This window comes from Panulirus ornatus, chromosome 1, assembly GCF_036320965.1.
Source record: "Panulirus ornatus isolate Po-2019 chromosome 1, ASM3632096v1, whole genome shotgun sequence".
Classification (NCBI taxonomy): Eukaryota; Metazoa; Arthropoda; class Malacostraca; order Decapoda; family Palinuridae; genus Panulirus; species Panulirus ornatus.
The window spans coordinates 85721338-85739866 of NC_092224.1; the positions used below are offsets into that span (position 1 = coordinate 85721338).

Below are 18529 nucleotides of genomic sequence, written 5' to 3' on the forward strand. Positions count from 1 at the left end.
ACACCAACACATGTTGGCCATTGTCTCTCCTCTTATACTTTTCGTTCTTCTCTTCTTGGTCTATCACAACTGGAAGTGGTCATCTGTTTGAGCCACGGGAGGAGAAACCCCTTTCGGTATGGCAAAGATGAAGATCCAAGACTATTCTAATCTATATTACGAGCGCTGAATCGCCTTAGATGCTCCGAGGCTTATCTTTTAAGCCAAATTTTTATAATCCAATCCAATCTGGGGTCACTGGGGGGGTTTGTGAGGTCGCTAGAGTTTAAGAGGTTACGAGAGGTATATATACACACATATGAGTAATGGTTATGCAGTTAGTCATTGGAGGGTGTGAGGCCACTGGAGACCAATAGTTCACTTGAAGTTCCATGATTACTGCAAGTAGTAAGCTTACTGGAAGTTCCAGGGAAATCCAGTAGATCTCATTAGGCTAACGGAGGTGTAAGAAAGGAAAGCTTACGAAAAATTACTGGAAATTGTGAGAATCAAGGGAGGTTGTGAGGCCTCTGGAATTTGATGATTTACCGCAGAGTGTGAGGACGAACCAAGTTGTGGAGTTGCTGTGCGTTGCGCAGTCACAAGGTTGTAAGACTATTAAGGGTTGTGGAGTCACTGAGGGTTGTAAGGCAACTTGATGTTGTTAATTCTCTGGAGGTTGTGAGGCTGCTGGAGGCTGGGCAGTCACTGAATGTTGTATGGTCACTTCATGCGTGTGGAATCGATGGAGGCTACACAGCCGATGGAAATTATGAGGCCCACTGAGCGCAGTCCTTTCCATGCTGTGTGTGTGTGTGTGTGTGTGTGTGTGTGTGTGTGTGTGTGTGTGTGTGTGTGTGTGTGTGTGAAACGCTGTGTGTATAATAAAAACATTCAGTTTCCAGACAGCACTGTCATATCATGTAATACACTAAGGTAAGGGAATATGAATCTTATTCTAGATATAAAGAAAGACGTTTATTTTCTCATAAAGTGTCAACACTTCACATGACTCGTCCCATCCTTGAGTTTAGCTACCTCTATTTACCTTTTGTACATGCGTGTCGTTGGAAAAGTTTCCTCAGCTCAAACAAGAAACGTTACCTTAATCTTGTTTCAGTTGTTTGAGTACATACAGTCGTGCAAGTTCACCCGGGACATCCAGTAATGTGGAGGCAGATCTGGGTTGCCTGGTACATGGTGGTATGCGTAGTGAGATAATGATAGCAAATTGTCTGGTGAAACATGGAGTTGGTGAAAGCTTCATGTATGATTAAGAGTGGCAAAGCGACTGGGGCGGATGAGACTGCACATATTAGGTAGATAGATAGATAGATAGATAGATGAATATACTATACGGGGAGGGAGCTCTTCAGTCTTGAACTACCCTAATTATGGTGTCTACATTCATTCCCTTATAACTCTGTTTATTTCATTCATCCACCATTGTTCATACCACCAGAAGAGTACCTCATATTTTCTTTTAAAGAAGATTCTTACTTAATTCTATGTTGTGGCGTCTAGCTGTTCTATCCTTGCTTCTTTTGAAGGACGTCATCAAGGTGGTTTAGAATCAGAAACGTTGTGATTACGTCACTACTCATTTTCTACTCTTCTATGGTAAACAAACCTGAGGCTTGTATACTTTCACTGTGATTCATCTTTCTTAATGTCGTCATCATCTTTGTTGTCCTCGGGACCTTCTCCTGCCTGAAGTTTTACCTTCTTTCCCACCCTCGTATGTGGTGGTGTCTTGCAAATGCAGGCAATCGACCCCGCCTCTCCTTCATCTGTAACGCAGCTCACTCTCTCCTAGAAGTCTAAGGGGTTCGTTATGCATGACCACCTTACCTTGAAACCGTGTTGTCTCTCACCTAAGTAGTTTCACCTCTGAAGGGAATCTTCCAATTGCTCTCTCTCTCTCTCTCTCTCTCTCTCTCTCTCTCTCTCTCTCTCTCTCTCTCTCTCTCTCTCTCTCTCTCTCTCTCTCTCTCACTACCTTAGAGACCACACTATCTCTCCCGCTACCTTAGAGACCACACTATCTCTCCCGCTACCTTAGAGACCACACTATCTCTCCCGCTACCTTAGAGACCACACTATCTCTCCCGCTACCTTAGAGACCACACTATCTCTCCCACTACCTTAGAAACCACATTATCTCTCCCGCTACCTTAGAGACCACACTATCTCTCCCACTACCTTAGAGACCACACTCATCTCTGGTAGACAGGTATGATGTTTGCACCCGTCCACTCCCTTCGCACTTTCCATTTTCCCAGCGACACACTGAACAACATTTCAGGACCATGAGCATTATGTGGGTCCAAACCCCTTAGTAGGTACTTCAGCGCTTTCCAAGACCTCTCCACCCCATTCCATCCCTCTGGTGTTGGGGTTATCGTGTCGTCCACTGTGGAAACACACCTCTGAATCCGTCGTACTATTCTGACCACATCCTTACACCAGCCTCTACAACCTTTTCCCTCCGAGTCCCTCAGCCAGATCAAGCTGCTCTCAAGCTGACACTGTGCTCGGAGAATTTATGAAGAAAGTTTGGGTTGTCTCCTGTCTTATCCACAGTAGTCATTACAAAAGTTGTCCGTTCATTGATGCGTCTTCCTCTGTGCTCGATTCTTACACGGTCTTATGGTTCCTTCTCACGAACCTACAAAATTCCACAGTGTCAATAAGGTTCTAAGCCTCCATAAGTACGTCCGTGTTACTCGAGTCTAATTCGAACATATCCACGACTGGCCGTCCCATGATGTCATTTGTCTTGATATAAACGGCGGCAGGCGTGTCTATAGCTTATGGAAGATGTTTTGAACATTATTCTCTCCTTCTTCACCCTTTCATCTCTATCTTGTGTGTGTGTGTGTGTGGAGAGAGAGAGAGAGAGAGAGAGAGAGAGAGAGAGAGAGAGAGAGAGAGAGAGAGAGAGAGAGAGAGAGACTCCTCTTTGGGAGACGTTTTTCGTTATTGCAATACAGTTCCTCCAACCCCTCTCATATATGGTCCTAATTGGTACCAGTTGATAAGGGTTCGCAGGGGACCGGAACTACACTGGAGTTACATAAAAAGAACAAGATAAGACGTATCCAGGAACACCAGTGAATCATGTATGTTGGAGACAGTGTCGTGCTCTGTCATATATATATATATATAATATATATATATATATATATATATATATATATATATATATATATATATATATATATATATATGCATATAATTACCTCAGAACCAATTTCTGTGAAAGAGCCCTGGTGTTACGAAGGACCTTTCTAAAGACTCTTGCAGCCTATGGCTGCGTAAGTTCCAATAGCAGGGATATTTAGATCACTTTAGAGTGAGAAATTGTTTGAGGAGACTGTTCTCCCCCAGAGATGCAGCCTCGTCAAAGTTGACTTCTCATACGCGTCGTAACTTCTTGCAAGCGGAGAGGCAAGCGGTAAGGTCAAGTAAGATATGTGATCACCAAAGTCAGCTTCGTGGTCACCAAAGGCAAAAGTCGGGTCACCAAAGGCAAGTAAGTGTTGGGTGACCTAGGGCAAAGGTCAGGTCCTTGGATTAGCTCATAAACTTGCACATGTTGACAATACTTTCTAATCATGAAAGGATCTAATCTAATTATCATAAAAGGATCTAATTCAAACATGCTTTGAATGATGGTGAGATTACTATGACTGCTGTGTTTGATGATGCTAGACTCTCTGACATTTCTCTCCACAGTTAAATGACATGAAACAAATTTCAGCGCGTTGTCTCAGTCAGTAGGGTAGCTGAAGTCTCGCATTTGCCAGGATGGAGCATTTGATCCTTGTCCAGCACAAACACCATACTGATCCTGCTTGATTCTTCAATCCAGTTCTTTTCCACATGGTCGCAAGTAAGTTTTCGTACGTTCGTTGCGTGGTCTCCGGGAAAACACAACCATTTGTCACTAGTAGCTCCTGGGCCAGTTCCCTGCTGGGTTGCTGTTCTTAGATGCTGTTTTGACATCAAAGTCCTGACATGGTTGGGGCGGTATTAGGAAGTTGTTGTCATACGGATCGTACCGTCGTGCTCAAGGATCGTACTGTTGTGTCCAAGGATAGTACTGTCGTGTTCAAGGGCTGTACTGTCGTGCTCAAGGGCTGTACTGTCGTGCTCAAGGGCTGTACTGTCGTGCTCAAGGGCTGTACTGTCGTGCTCAAGGGCTGTACTGTCGTGCACAAGGATTGTACTGTCGTGCACAATATCGTACTGTCGTGCCCAAGGACCGTACTGTTGTGCACAAGGATCGTACTCTCGTGCACAAGGATCGTACTCTCGTGCACAAGGATCGTACTGTCGTGCGCAAGAGCCGTACTGTCGTGCACAAGGATCGTACTGTCGTTGTTCAAAGATCATGCTGTCGTGCTGAAAGATCGTACTGTCGTTGCTCAAAAATCGTATGGTCGTGCACAAGGACCGTACTGTCGTGCACAAGGACCGTACGATCGTGCACAAGATCGTACGATCGTGCACAAAGATCGTACTGTCGTGCACAAGGATCGCACTGTCTCGCTCAAGAGATAAAAAATCTTACGTTCTAGATCTTACAAACATCTACCAAGTTTCACCGAGGACCGTCGTAGATCTTACGTGGGTATTGCAGTGTAACACGGTACCTCCGGGTCGCTCTCGGCTCGAGTGATGGAAAAACAAAACGTGGGAAGGTTGTATGTAATTATTCTTGTCATTTGTAAGGGGAAATGATCATGGCGTTTACTAAAGTATGACCCGCATCTTTAGTAGGACTGTGATGTATATCGGTGTCCGATTTTTTTTTTTCCCCACTAGCGTTCGTGTTGTTCAAGCTGTGCCCTCGTTGACAAGCGCCATTAGACGTTGTCCAACAAGCTGTGGAATGATATATATATATATATATATATATATATATATATATATATATATATATATATATATATATCATTGATGCAATGTATATCTGTAGAAGAACAGTTAATATCTTGCTTCATATACTTGTGCAGCGTGTGTGTGTGTGCGAACATTCAGGCCTGGAGTTATCATAACTCGAGTACAACATAAACATGCTACCATCTCCCTTCCTGCCTGCAGGCTGCACGGGGCAGACTGTGGAATCGTCTGCCCGCTCACCCCACACACCTCCCCGAGCCTGCAGGAGCCAGCGCTCGTGACCCGAGTCTCCTACTCAACCATAGACGAAGGACGACCAGGACGTAGCAGCCTGACCCGGAGGTGTGGGAGGGACGGGGTCTGGAGGTGATTGTAGTTGTGGGAGGGACGGGGTCTGGAGGTGGTTGCAGGTGTGGGAGGGACGGGATCTGGTTGTGGTTGCAGGTGTGGGAGGGACGGGGTCTGGAGGTGGTTGCAGGTGTGGGAGGAACGGGATCTGGAGGTGGTTGCAGGTGTGGGAGGGACAGGGTCTGGAGGTGGTTGCAGGTGTGGGAGGGACGGAGTCTGGAGGTGGTTGCAGGTGTGGGAGGGACGGGATCTGGTTGTGGTTGCAGGTGTGGGAGGGACGGGGTCTGGAGGTGGTTGCAGGTGTGGGAGGGACGGGATCTGGTTGTGGTTGCAGGTGTGGGAGGGACGGGGTCTGGAGGTGGTTGCAGGTGTGGGAGGGTACGAAGTCTGGAGGTGGTTGCAGGTGTGGGAGGTACGGAGTCTGGAGGTGGTTGCAGGTGTGTGTGTGTATCTACAAGCGACTATTGTGTCCCCGGGCTGTTTATCAGCTCCCTGAACACGGAGAAACGATCGGTACTTATGATAGTGTGACCTTTGACCTGACCCCTCCAGGGGTAGGTCAAAGGTCACGCCATCATACGCTAGGGTCATGCCGTCGCGTCCATAACTTGTACCGTCATGCATAAGGGATTGATAAAAAGCCATGTGGTTTCACTGTGGTTTTCCCCCTTCGTGCTCATGGGGTCAAAGTTCACTGAAACGGAAGAGACTCTTATGTAGGTCCAGCGACGTTATGCATCGACGCGTTTGGGATATACGATCCCCGGGGTCCCTGAAGCGGGATGAGAAGAAGAGGAGGAAAGTAATTCACAGTCATGGGGCTCTCGCACACCCTGCCTCTCGCACACCCCTGCCTTTCGCACACCCTGCCTCTCGCACAATCTGCCTTCTCGCACACCTTGCCTCTCGCACACCCTCCCTCTCGCACACCTTGCCTCTCGCACACTCTCCCTCTCGCACACCTTGGCTCTCGCACACCCTCCCTCTCGCATACCTTGCCTCTTCCACTGTTGATGAAGATAAATGCTTTAGAACTTTGAACAGTAAACATATCCTCTCCGTTTTCTTCGGAAGACGGGTGGATCACCCTGTATGAAGAAGCTTTTGTGCTTGTACGTTCCATGAACTTTATCTCAAAACTACGAGAAGATTGTCTTATATATCGGAGATTCCCTGAAAGATTTTCCAGCAGACGCTGATTATCAGTTTTGAAGACGAATGGATTACGCCTTCGGCCAGAGGTGAGGGGTTCGGTAAGGAAGAGAGAGAGAGAGAGAGAGAGTCCGATTAAATCCTCTCCTTAAAGAGGAGCGATAAAAGATAAGCGTTATCATCCGCTAGCGTCTTGCAGCAGACGGAAGGAGTTGAACTGCTGGTGTTTGTAGGAAAGGAAGTCGATGTATACATTGGTGCAGGAGTTACAGACAATGGTGCAGCAGTTGTAGTTATAGGTGGTGGTGCAGGAGTTGTAGGTAGTTATGCAGCAGTTGTAGATGGTGGTACAGGGGTTGTAGATAGTGGTGTAGCAGTTGTAGGTGATGGTACACAAGTTGGAGATAGTGAAGGAGGCGCTGAGGTTAGTGGCATAGGAGTTGTAGACAGTGGTGCAGGAGTCGAAGTTAGTGATGCAGTTGTAAATGGTGGTGCAGGAGTTGTAGACAGTGGTGTGCAGGAGTTGTAGACAGTGGTGTGCAGGAGTTGTAGACAGTGGTGTGCAGGAGTTATAGACAGTGGTGTGCAGGAGTTGTAGACAGTGGTGTGCAGGAGTTGTAGACAGTGGTGTGCAGGAGTTGTAGACAGTGGTGTGCAGGAGTTGCAGATGGTGGTGCTAGTGGCGAGGGAGTTGTAGATAGTTTGAGGGACTTGAATGTAATGGTGATGGAGGTATAGATAACATATGCAAGACCTGGAGATACTGATGCAGAAATGGTGGTCGTGATGCAGGAAATGATATGGTGATCCTGGTATTTAGGGAGTTTTAGTGTTATTAAAGGAGTTGTGCCAAAGACTTTAAGGTACTGATGGATGAGTTAACGTTGTGGTGGTGTAGGTGTTGTAGTATCATTGTGAGTTATAGGAATTTTATTTTTTAGGAGTGTTAGGAGCACGAAGGGTTAGTTGAAGCGGGGAAAGGAAGAAGTATATGTTTTTGGAAAAGTTTTAGTCTGGAAATTAAAACAAGAGTTCGAATTTTAGGTTAAAGACAAGAGAAGCAAACAGCTTTAGGTACCTGCAGATGAAGGAAGAAAGTTTTAGGTACAAGAAAAGGAAGTTTTAGTCGGAGTAACAAGTTCCAAGATATGGAAATGCAAGACTTTACACAGTTACGGGAATTTTTTGCGCCATCTTTTTGAAAAGAGATGTAAGGAAAGTGGTTTAAGCAGCAGTAGAGAAGAGAGGAAAGTTCCAGGTAGAAATAAATAGATAAGGAAGTATCTATAAGTAGATAAAAGTATAAGGTTATATGGCGGAAAAGATAGGAATTTAAGGTTCTAAAAGAAAATTTGAGTTTTAGGTGTTAGTAAGGTTAGTTAGGTAAGAAAAGACGTACCAGTGCAGAAGATATAAGGCAAGCACTGTAATGTGCAGTCGGCCAGTTGATCGTGGAGACAGATGTTTTAAGTAGGAGAGAAGTTATACAAAATTTATATGACAGTAGCAGCAGTAGTAAGAGGATAGATATATTAAGGTTAAGGGAACAAAATTATCCAGTATTGGAAAGACGACGCAAGTTTATGGTACATAGAACAGAAATCTTGAACAACGACTGAGTACAGGAGAGAAGAGTCGTAAGCCAGCAGCTTAGTTGGAGAGAGAAGTGGTAGCAGTGGGGTAGAGGAGAGAGAAGTCTTGGGGCAGCAGCATGGTAGAGGAGAGAGAAGTCTTGGGGCAGCAGCAGGGTAGAGCAGAGAGAAGTCTTGGGGCAGCAGCATGGTTGAGGAGAGAGAAGTCTTGGGGCAGCAGCATGGAAGAGGAGAGAGAAGTCTTGGGGCAGCAGCAGGGTAGAGGAGAGAGAGAAGTCTTAGGCAACAGCTGGGTAAAGGAGAGAGAAGTCTTGGGGCAGCAGCAGGGTAGAGCAGAGAGAAGTCTTGGGGCAGCAGCAGGGTAGAGGAGAGAGAGAAGTCTTAGGCAACAGCTGGGTAAAGGAGAGAGAAGTCTTGGGGCAGCAGCATGGTTGAGGAGAGAGAAGTCTTGGGGCAGCAGCATGGTAGAGGAGAGAGAAGTCTTGGGGCAGCAGCAGGGTAGAGGAGAGAGAGGTCTTCGATAACGGCAAGAACAAGAGCAGGAGGCACCTTGGTGGCCAGCAGAGGTGCGGCGCCAGGCTGGGGTCCTCGGCCCTGCTGGCTGCATTGATTGCGCTGCTGCCCTCCGCTGGTGACTTAAACTGTATCCCCCCACTCCTCCTCCTCTCTCTCTCTCTCTCTCTCTCTCTCTCTCTCTCTCTCTCTCTCTCTCTCTCTCTCTCTCTCTCTCTCTCCAGCGCAGTTCTGGGCCCGGTCCTCCACTCAAATAAGGATATTCTTCAATTGGAAACGAAGCAGTGAAGAGAAATTAAGTTGATCCCTTCCTTACGTAACATTGCGGGCGTAACAAACCATATGATGAACGAGGGCAAGAATGGAATTTTCTTCTAAGCAAATTGTGGCTCCGAGGGAAAGTTAAAAGAATGTTTGAAGATATTTAGAGGCTTTAATTCACTAACGCCGATATTGAACATTTCTTTACGGTCGTACCAGTACTACCAGTGAAAGTATATGGACAAGAACTTAGAGGTCACTTCGTTAGTCAGAATTATACGAAATAATTCCTTACCAGCGACATAACTGTAGCATGAAATAAGCTCTCAGAACATGTTGTTCACAGCAAAACTATTAATATGCTCAAAATTAGGCTTGATCGTCACCTGTCACTCTCCGATACTGAATAATGCATTTAATCATTATCCTCCCTTCTCAACCACTGATCTCTCCCTAACCATGTTGCTGTAACTTAACCCACATTGATTAACCCGTGTCGTCTGCTTTAATAAGCGAGCATGAAGGAGTTATTGTACCATCCTTCCACATGAGACGTTATATGGCTATATTAAGTCGCGAGGCTGGGGCTCGAAAGTGTATTCTTACGTTTGTCTTCACAACAAAAAGTGAAGGGATGCGTGTCTTAGGTGATGGGATGCATGATATATTCACGTTCACTCTGCCTTCTGACTTTCCTATAAACATTTCCTTCTTACGTATCGATCCTGCGAGGTATTCTTTTTTTTTTTTCCACCAGTTTCCCATCCAGCAACATGCCGGACGTGGAGTGGAAGGTGGAGAGGAAGGGTTTTTGCTTTGTAGTCCCTTTCCTCTGCCGCTTTTAATGGACTGTATCTTCTTCATGTAGCGATAAGGCCAGACCACCTCGCTTGGACCTTGGGTTCGTGTGTCTCTCTCTCTCTCTCTCTCTCTCTCTCTCTCTCTCTCTCTCTCTCTCTCTCTCTCTCTCTCTCTCTCTTTCTCTCTCTCTCTCTCTCGATTGGACGTCGTACATATCTCCCCCCCAGCGGCCCAACAGCTTGCGCTCAGCTCCACGTCCTGTGATACCCGACCCGGCTGTGTGTGGACGATGACCGCGAGGGCGTCGCGTCGCTCCTCCAGTAACAAGATGAATCAGTTTTCCATTTGTTCCCCGAGTTGTTTGAGAGACGGAGTGTACTCGGCTTGGGATAAAAGCCGATAAACCCAAGTGTGAACTGAGATAGGCTGACGGGGGTAACCAAGGAGATTAATGGAACTCCTTAACTTTAACGAAGACACTTTTATGCACAAGATTTTCTATATATCAACTGTGGTCAGAGAACACACCACCAAGGTACGTACGGAGGTGAAGATCTGGCAGACAGCGACCACCATGCTATTGGCCGAGTGTTAGATACAAGATCTCAAATCAACAATAACACGCTCCCGATCCTGTGTTAACACATCTTAGATAGCAAAATAATACCGGACGAACAGCATTCGTTTCTGCTACACGAGATCTTGTCAGACAAATCGACTGGACATTCTTCACCGTTTATCTACGACAACTGAAGGTCTCAAAAGTATCCACCGATGCAGCTTACCCGTACTTTCAAAGGGCATTCGATGAAGTACGACACAAGAGAGTGTGTCTGTGTATGATCACACGCAACACGGAAGAACCATGGATCAGTGGCTGGCTGGCTCAGCGACGGGAAGCAGCGCGTGGTTATACCATCATCAAGGCAGAAATAGTCGGACATATAACATGAAATCTAACGATGACAAATGTAAGACTGTGCACTACTGAGATAAGCACTGTAAACACGAGTAGCGAATATTCGGAGATCTGCTGCTCATTAACTTGTGAGAAAATAAGGATCGAGTTGTTTTTAGTTAAGAAATCATTAAAAATATACCAATACAACAGAAAAGTTTCACAGCCACAAACATCATCTTCGAAAATTTTGGAAACATTTTGAACCTTTTTTTTCAACGCTCTAGGATGACCACCGTTTCAGTATGCAGTCCATGTTCTGGTCCGCAAACTACAAGGAAGCAGAGGAAAAGCTGGAACGTGTACAAAGACGGTCGTCAAAACTAAATCCACCTTGAAATATCAGACGTTCGAAGAGAGACTTAGAGAATTATCATCTTATTCCTCTTAAGAAGCGTAGACTTTGCTGGACTTCGTCTAACTTTTCCAAGTATTTATTAAAGGTGGTCGACAACATGAACCACGATCTTTTTGAAAATGCAACAAAATAAAACTTAAAAGCTAAAACATGTAACTCTGATGCGGGGTGGGGGGGATCTTTCAGCAAAGAGACGCATTAGATACTGGAATAAGATACCTTACAAAAACCGTTGTTAATACAAATACTATCAGTACACCCTAAAACCTGGAGGATAGGCTTTTCATCAGTTCAGTTATCTATTGAATAAACCCCAAAGAAAACGGTATGCAATCACATAGTTCCTTTTGCTCATACGAGACCCTGGGACTATATTGTGGGTTCGTGCAGTGGCATTTTACAAGTACGATTTTTTTTTTCCCTTCGTGTTAGATTCCACGCAAGCGTGCTTCGTAAAGGCATGGTGTGTCTTCCATTACTTTCCCCAGTTGGTTTGTTGTTGCTGGACAGAGCTGAGAATGATGAGGGAGCCATATCTCACTATCGCATCCGTACATCATCCACATGAAATAGCACTGCAAATAGGCTTTAAGTTCAAATAAGTAACGTAGACATGAGCCATCGGGCCCACTTTTGTCTGCTTGGCCCATGTACTCTCCATCTTTATATTCGTCTTTCCTCATTCACACACACACACACACACACACACACGTGTACAACTCTGTCCGTGTAACGTACAAATATTCTCAGACACACTGGTTACCGTGCTCTGATGGTTAACGTCGTTGACCATGGTTCACACACGGACCCTCCAGGGTACGAATCCTTGGCGCGTCAGTCGAGGCACAGTCAATCCTAGCTGTTCGTCCTCCTCTTAGGCCTGGTTCATTAATGTGTACCTGTCTGAGGCTTGGGGGTTCGTATGTGTGTACATACTTAAGAGGAGCGATTTTGGTACGTATATACAAAGTTAAGAGACGGGGCAAAAAGATGATAAACTCTCTCATCACTATGTGCTGACTACTACTGTGTTCCCTCCCTGCAGGCGGCCTGTTCGACGAGGGCGACCTGAAGCAGGAGATCGCCTTCAGATACGCCGTGGACAGTGTCAACCGGCAGAGGATTCTCAGAAGGACGAAACTCCAGCCTATCATCAAAAAGATCCCGCCCTTCGACTCCTTCCATGCCTCCAAGAGAGGTAAGTAAGACTCTAGGATCTGTCATTAGATCAAGATATTCGTGAGTTATGGAGCGAGAGAGAGACAAAAACATTAGGATGTACATTTGTTAAAACTAAATTGGAATCGTCCAGTTCTGTTGGCATGGGAGCATCCTCTCCTCAGACTTTACTGACAACCCAGGTCTGTTGTATTAGATTGTACGAGCCAGGCAGCTTTACTTCGTACTCGCAGTGTAACATTAGACTGGATTCATCTGTACGGCTCATTGTCCTGCAGTCGGGGCGTCCTTAAGGTCGGTAGGTTACGGGGGCATTAGGCTTTCAACTGCCTGGGTCATTAAGGGCGTCACCGACAAGTTACGACGTAGAGCCGCCTGCCGTAAAATCTTTCTCTCACACCTTCTTCAGGTGTTGATGATATGATTCGAGGACCACATTTACACTCTTAGTATCCGGTAATGTTTGATGCCTCTGCTTTCTTTCTGTTAGACTGAGGACATCCGTAAGATGCTATTTGACTCGCTTTCATATGATTGTGGAGGAATTGTTAGGGTTTTATTATCGTTCTTGCTTCGCTGAGTCAGCGTATAGTATCTATGATGCTTTATAAAACACCCTGATCTGTTCATCTAGACTTGAGGGTTTTGTTTGATTCTGGTATCGCTTGGATGAGACTCGTTAAGTATCCAGAACGTCAGATAACCGATAGAAGAAAACGGGAAGATAGAGAATAATAGTCGTGTAGGTCAGCTGGAATTTACAAACCAGGTGTAGGTCGAGAGTGTGGCTGGTTGGGAGCGTGGCATAGTTGGGCAGCTAGTGGCTACTTCCCTTGTAATGGAAGTCACTTTACAGGTAAAGGCAGGGCGCATGACAGTGATAGAATATGGCAGGAAAGGTCTGATAGCACAGTCCAGAAACGAAGTAGGTCAGGGGAAAGAAAAAAGTAGACTAGGGCAGTTTGAGGTCACTCGCCAAATATAAACAGAGAACGATGCAAACAGGAAACAGAACAGGATAGGTCAAATCTAGGTCATGGAACAAGAGCAGGTAGTTGGGATCACCACACAAGGGGGTTTCTGGGCCTGGAACGAAAGCACTGAAGCCTGGAACCCACTCACAGGGGACACTGAGTCTGGAACCCACACACAGATGCCACCTAGTCTGGAACCCACTCATGGGGGCCACCGAGTCTGGAATCCACTCACGGATGCCACTGAGTCTGGAACCCACACACGGATGGCACCTAGTCTGGAACCCACTCATGGGGGCCACTGAGTCTGGAACCCACTCAGGGGGGCCACTGAGTCTGGAACTCAGAGAGAGATCACGGACCCTTAAACTTGCACTTGGGTCTCTTTAGCTTGGAGTCCACATTTGATATTAGCTTGTAGTCACTTCCTTCTGAACATCACGGAGGTGCTCTGATTAATCTCATGTTCACCGGATTATGTCTCGGAGGCCATTAGAGCAAACACCAGTCAGGACGCACAAGGCACAAGAGAACCGTAATGAGATTATGAAGACTGGGTCCCCTAAGTTTGCACGGTCCGCCGCCCAGCTCCCGCACCTCCCAAAAGCCATTCCCTCCCTCACACCTCAACCTTCCCTACATTACCTTCTCCTTCTATCTTCCCCTCACTTCCGTCCCGCTACCCATTCCCCCTTTCCTCCCCTAACCCTCTCCCTCCCCTTACGCTATATCCATCATGTGTGTGTGTGACGGTTTCGACTAATTGAGCGAGCAGTGACTACGATCAGCGGGTACTTTGAGTCGTTCATTAGAGGTAATGGATCAGTGGCACAAGTGTGAGCCGTTAATTCGAAGTAATTGGTCGGTAACACAACACAGATTAGGCAGGAGACACGCGATGATACATCATATGTACCGCCTCTTGACTCCCACGCGCGTTGTCTCGCTGCTATACAGTTCACGAACAGAAAAGATTGAAAAATTGAGTGAAAATGCATCATTCTGGGCCAGGCTACGTCCCGTGCAGTGCCTGAGGCAAGTGTGTGTGTACCGAGCTCCTCCTGACGGAGGAGTGAGTGACCCTACCAACGGAACAAGTAACTAAGTGTCGGCCCTCTTACTAGTCCAGTCTTACGACTCTACTTGTGAAAGTCGATGAGGTTCTATAATGATAAAGGCTTGACAGTTGGGCTAGATTCTCACTAACGTCAACAGCCAATATCAGGTTTTAGATGTATAAGAAAATTATCATGGTCCTGTAAAATACGAACACCGGGTTGACTTTACCATTCCTGTCTGTGTCTGATATACAAGCGAAGGTGACATATCAGAATTCAGGAAATTTATACCATTAAAGTATTGACTTGCTTTCGTACCCAGACATTCAGCATTGTACAAAATCTTTGTAAGACTTTGAAAACCTTGAATCAAATGATATTTTCTGATGCAACAGGACTTATGAAATCTACAATTCACCCTTCCTGAAATGCGGAGAAGAGAAGTACGACCATACATCTGCTGCGAACACTAAATTCTTCAAGGTATGGACCCCAATTGAAATAACCACAATGGTACCGTGGAGTCTGAATCCAAATAAACCCACAGGAAACTGGAAGACAGAGACGCCAAGCTTTCTTCTATTTCTCGAGATGTCTTCCGGGCAACTGAAGATGTCTTGAGAAATAGCGTGTCTTTATGTTTCTTGTGGGTATATTTGGATATAGACCTCAACTTGCGAATGAATATCACATAGTAACTCAGATGGACTGCTTACTGAAAGAGAAGGTGATAAAAGACAGAGATGATCCAGAATGAGAGAAAGTTTAAGGAAGGAATATTTGAAGGTTTAAAACATCTGTTGTAAGGAACCATCAGCCAGTCGAATTTCTGAACCTCTGAATAAACCATTGCTACTATGTGGATGCTACAGCAAGGGCTTGAGACAGATGTGTACCTACAGTAGTGATGTGAGAGACGGGAGCAGAGAAAAGGAATAAAGGAGCGGTTAACAAAGAAGTGTACGAGATCATAAGAACACAAAGCCAAACCATGGAAGAGATGCTGAAGAGACAGAGGCCCAAGCTGCACCCGAAAGATACAAGAAAGACAGAAATACTCGTATCAAGATGAAACGAGAGCGTGAGTTATGAAAGAAACATAATCCATATGTCAAAGATGCATCCTAAACGATTTCATAAGTTTCTGAGGGACAGACTGTCAGCAAGGACACAGATAATTTGGTTAGGGAACTCGGACGAAAAAGTTATTGACACGTATGAGGACAGAGATGTGAAGAGGACGACCTACTGATACCAGCTAAGGATGGGGAAGATATACCCGGAAATATTAAGGTAATTCCAGGGGAAGTTAGGAGACTCATAAAAGGAGCTTGACTCTCGTAACATCTGGCCATTTGCATGAAGAGAGAGAATGAGTGGAAACACTTGGACATACCACAGGTGATGTCTTTACCGAGGATGATATTAACCAGTATGGTTAATGATTGTGGCCTACATGATCCTAGAGAAAGTAATAAGGAAGCAGATGGAAGATTTTTCAAGGCTGGCACAATAGAACGACAACATGGTCTCATAGAGACAAGGCTAAGCATGCAAATCTCTTGAGTTTCTATGACGAAGTAACCAACGTCTTTGGAGAAGAGGACTGTTGGTTTCATCGTGTATTCTTGGACTGCCAGGGGGTCTTTGATGCTGTCCCCCATCGAAAACTTGCGACGAAACTAGACATCCACGATGGTGTTAGATAAAGCTACATAAGCGGACTGACAGCTCCCAAAGTGGAAGGGAACAAAACACATCTTAGGAGAAGCATATTTTAAGCTAGACAAGGGTAACAAGTGGAGTCCCTCATGACATAATGCTTGTCCACTACCATTTCTGGTTTATGGAAATGATTTGCCAAACGGGACCAAAATCATATCTGAACATATTTCCTGATTATGAAACTATAAAAGCAATGCAGAGTGATATGAACTGAGAAATACTGCACAAGGAACTCAACAAAATGCAAAAATTGTTGGACTATTGGTCAGCTAAATGTTTTCCTACAAAATGTAAAAACATGAAGTTGGAGAGAGGACCCTGTGAACCTTGCTACGAGTCCCACATCTGGGAAACTAATCTATTAGATTCGTACCGTTGCTTGTGAGTAATGAGAACATCAAATACGTGGGCTGAGGTATTTGCGATGTCCAATCATCCATAGACAGAGTATGTCGCGTGTATCTGGTCGCCCTTCAGGACGAGTCAAATAAAGTAGCTGGAAAGGATTTAAGAGGAATTCAACTATAATCGTACCAGATTTGAATAAACTGATGCACGAAGGAGAAAGTCTTAGATCTCCTCAGTATGGTAGAAAGAGAAGGGTAAGGAGAAACAAAATAACTACATATAAAGTGCCAGGAGACCATATTGATGTTGGTATAAAAGAATACAGAGAAGCAACAATACGTCCAGTGACTGAAGAGAATCAACATGGGTTTAGCACTGCACTTGTTTCCGGAGATCCAGTTAGGGAGATTCTACACTAAGACTGACGCTGTTACATGATCCCATACGTTCCTGATGTGCAGCTGACACGTTCCCTGACGTGCATTCAAATGTGTCAGCTTTGCATGACCTAACACCGTCAGGGATCACCTTATGTCTTATTGTACTGACCACACTAATCTCGTTTGAATCCTCATGCGAGTTTGTGTTTAACCCTGTCGCTAGACGCCAAGGACGAATGGGTTCTGACGTGAAACATCTACAGCCTTGGTCATTAGATCCTAACTGGTAGTTTGGTTGTTTTGCCCCCGTTTTGAGAGCGTAGTTTGGCCCGATTCCAATTGTAGAATATCATTTTTCATCCTAGTCTCATCTCCTAGATCCCTATAGAATTTTTAAAGTAAAATGTAGAATCAGTTATGATAATTTCTTTGAAATGTCGAAAAGAAAGACTGTTCTTAAAAAATATTGTAGGAGTAACATATGTTAAAAAAAAGTTTTCTTAGCCACAAATGAAATTCTCTTTACAAGTAAACGTAATAATAAGAGAAGGCGAACCCACATGTTGCCAATCTGTTTAACTTTCCACTTTCATAGAAAACGAAGCAAAGCTTTCCAGACTGAAAATTCCTGCTCCCAGGCCCCACAAGGTTGAAAGAACACTGTAGTGATGCGTGAGAGCCGTCCAGGTGGTACGTGCTCTTTGTCTTACAGATTCCAGTCGAAGGAAAAGTTGAAAATGAATCTCTTCACGTTTGGGAATGTTGGGCCATACATTCTGCACATAGTTTTCTATGTAATATCATAAACGTAAGATCTATCCAAGTTTAAAGTATCTATAACCGTTTTAAAAGTGCGACTTTAGATGTGAGGTGGTGCACAGAGTGGAGGAGAGACGAGGTAGCGTCACGAGACTCGAGAAAGGTTAGGGACTTGCTGGGTTCGAGTCACCCATCCGTAAGCAGACCATCATCCATATATCACCAGCTACGTAGCAACTAAGTGTTCCTGGCGTGACTGTCGCGGAACATATGCTCCGCTCCAGTTCCAGGAACCATTAAGTTATGCTTCCTCATATCAGGTTGGCTTCTTCTGAACGAGGAGTGGGGGGAAATATATGGTCGTTCCACCTCTCGCTGTGCACCACTCTCGTATCTTTAATTTTATGGGTCACAAACCCTAGTCCATTTTAGTTCTTGTGTGTCTTCTTTTTTTTTCTCTCTTTCTTTTTTCTTGCCACGAACGTCCAGAAGATGAATTATAGATGAATCATATTGTGGAATACGATGATTCTGTCATTGTGTTTCCTCTGTCATCACTCTAATAGTGTCATTGTCTACATTAATGGTGTTAAAACCAGTTATCTGATCATCTGCTGTTAGATTTTTTTATTCGTAATCTTAAACACTGTGGTTTATTATACGACACAGAGGAAAATATCTTTTTTTTTACAGTTGCGGTTTCGCCAGTGTGAGTGTGTAGCTCTGGTGCTGAGCCTTCTGCAGGCCCCTAGTCATGCTGGGTGATGGTGTGTGTGTGTGTGTCACGTCATGGCTAGGGCGTAAGAGCTGCGTCACCTGGAGAAAGCTGGTGGTGGGCGCTTGTAAAGATTCAACTAGAGATGTTAAAAGGTGACCATCTCCCGTGGTAATATTAGGGAGAGAGAGAGAGAGAGAGAGAGTTGCAAGCTGGTGGTGGTGATGTGTGTGTGTGTGTGTGTGTGTGTGTGTGTGTGTGTGTGTGTGTGTAAGATCCAATTGGGATTGTTCAATAACTGACCGTGCCACCTAGTAAGACTCGCAGTGTGGAAGATCGATCAAGGTGGAATTTGAAGAAAGAGAAATTCAGTCGTGATTGAATCACTCTTACTTTTCATCGTTCTTTTTTTTTTTTAGGCATGTTCAGCCTAACCTGTCGTCTTCTGTAGCTGGTATATTGTTCAAACACGTAAATCATTCGTGTCCAGATGTGTCTCAGACTGATGGACTGATGTCTTT

The 18529-nt window shown here is 45.1% G+C and overlaps 1 protein-coding gene across 7 annotated transcripts in view; it reads left to right on the plus strand.

The window, feature by feature from the left end:
• LOC139750394 (glutamate receptor ionotropic, kainate 2-like) overlaps positions 1 to 18529 on the plus strand; it is a 690745-nt gene that overhangs the window by 557254 nt on the left and 114962 nt on the right. For all 7 annotated transcript variants that reach the window (XM_071665191.1, XM_071665147.1, XM_071665137.1 and 4 more), the window contains exon 3: positions 11916 to 12068. In XM_071665191.1, coding sequence (XP_071521292.1) covers positions 11916 to 12068 — 153 coding nt within the window. The remainder of the gene's footprint in view (positions 1 to 11915; positions 12069 to 18529) is intronic.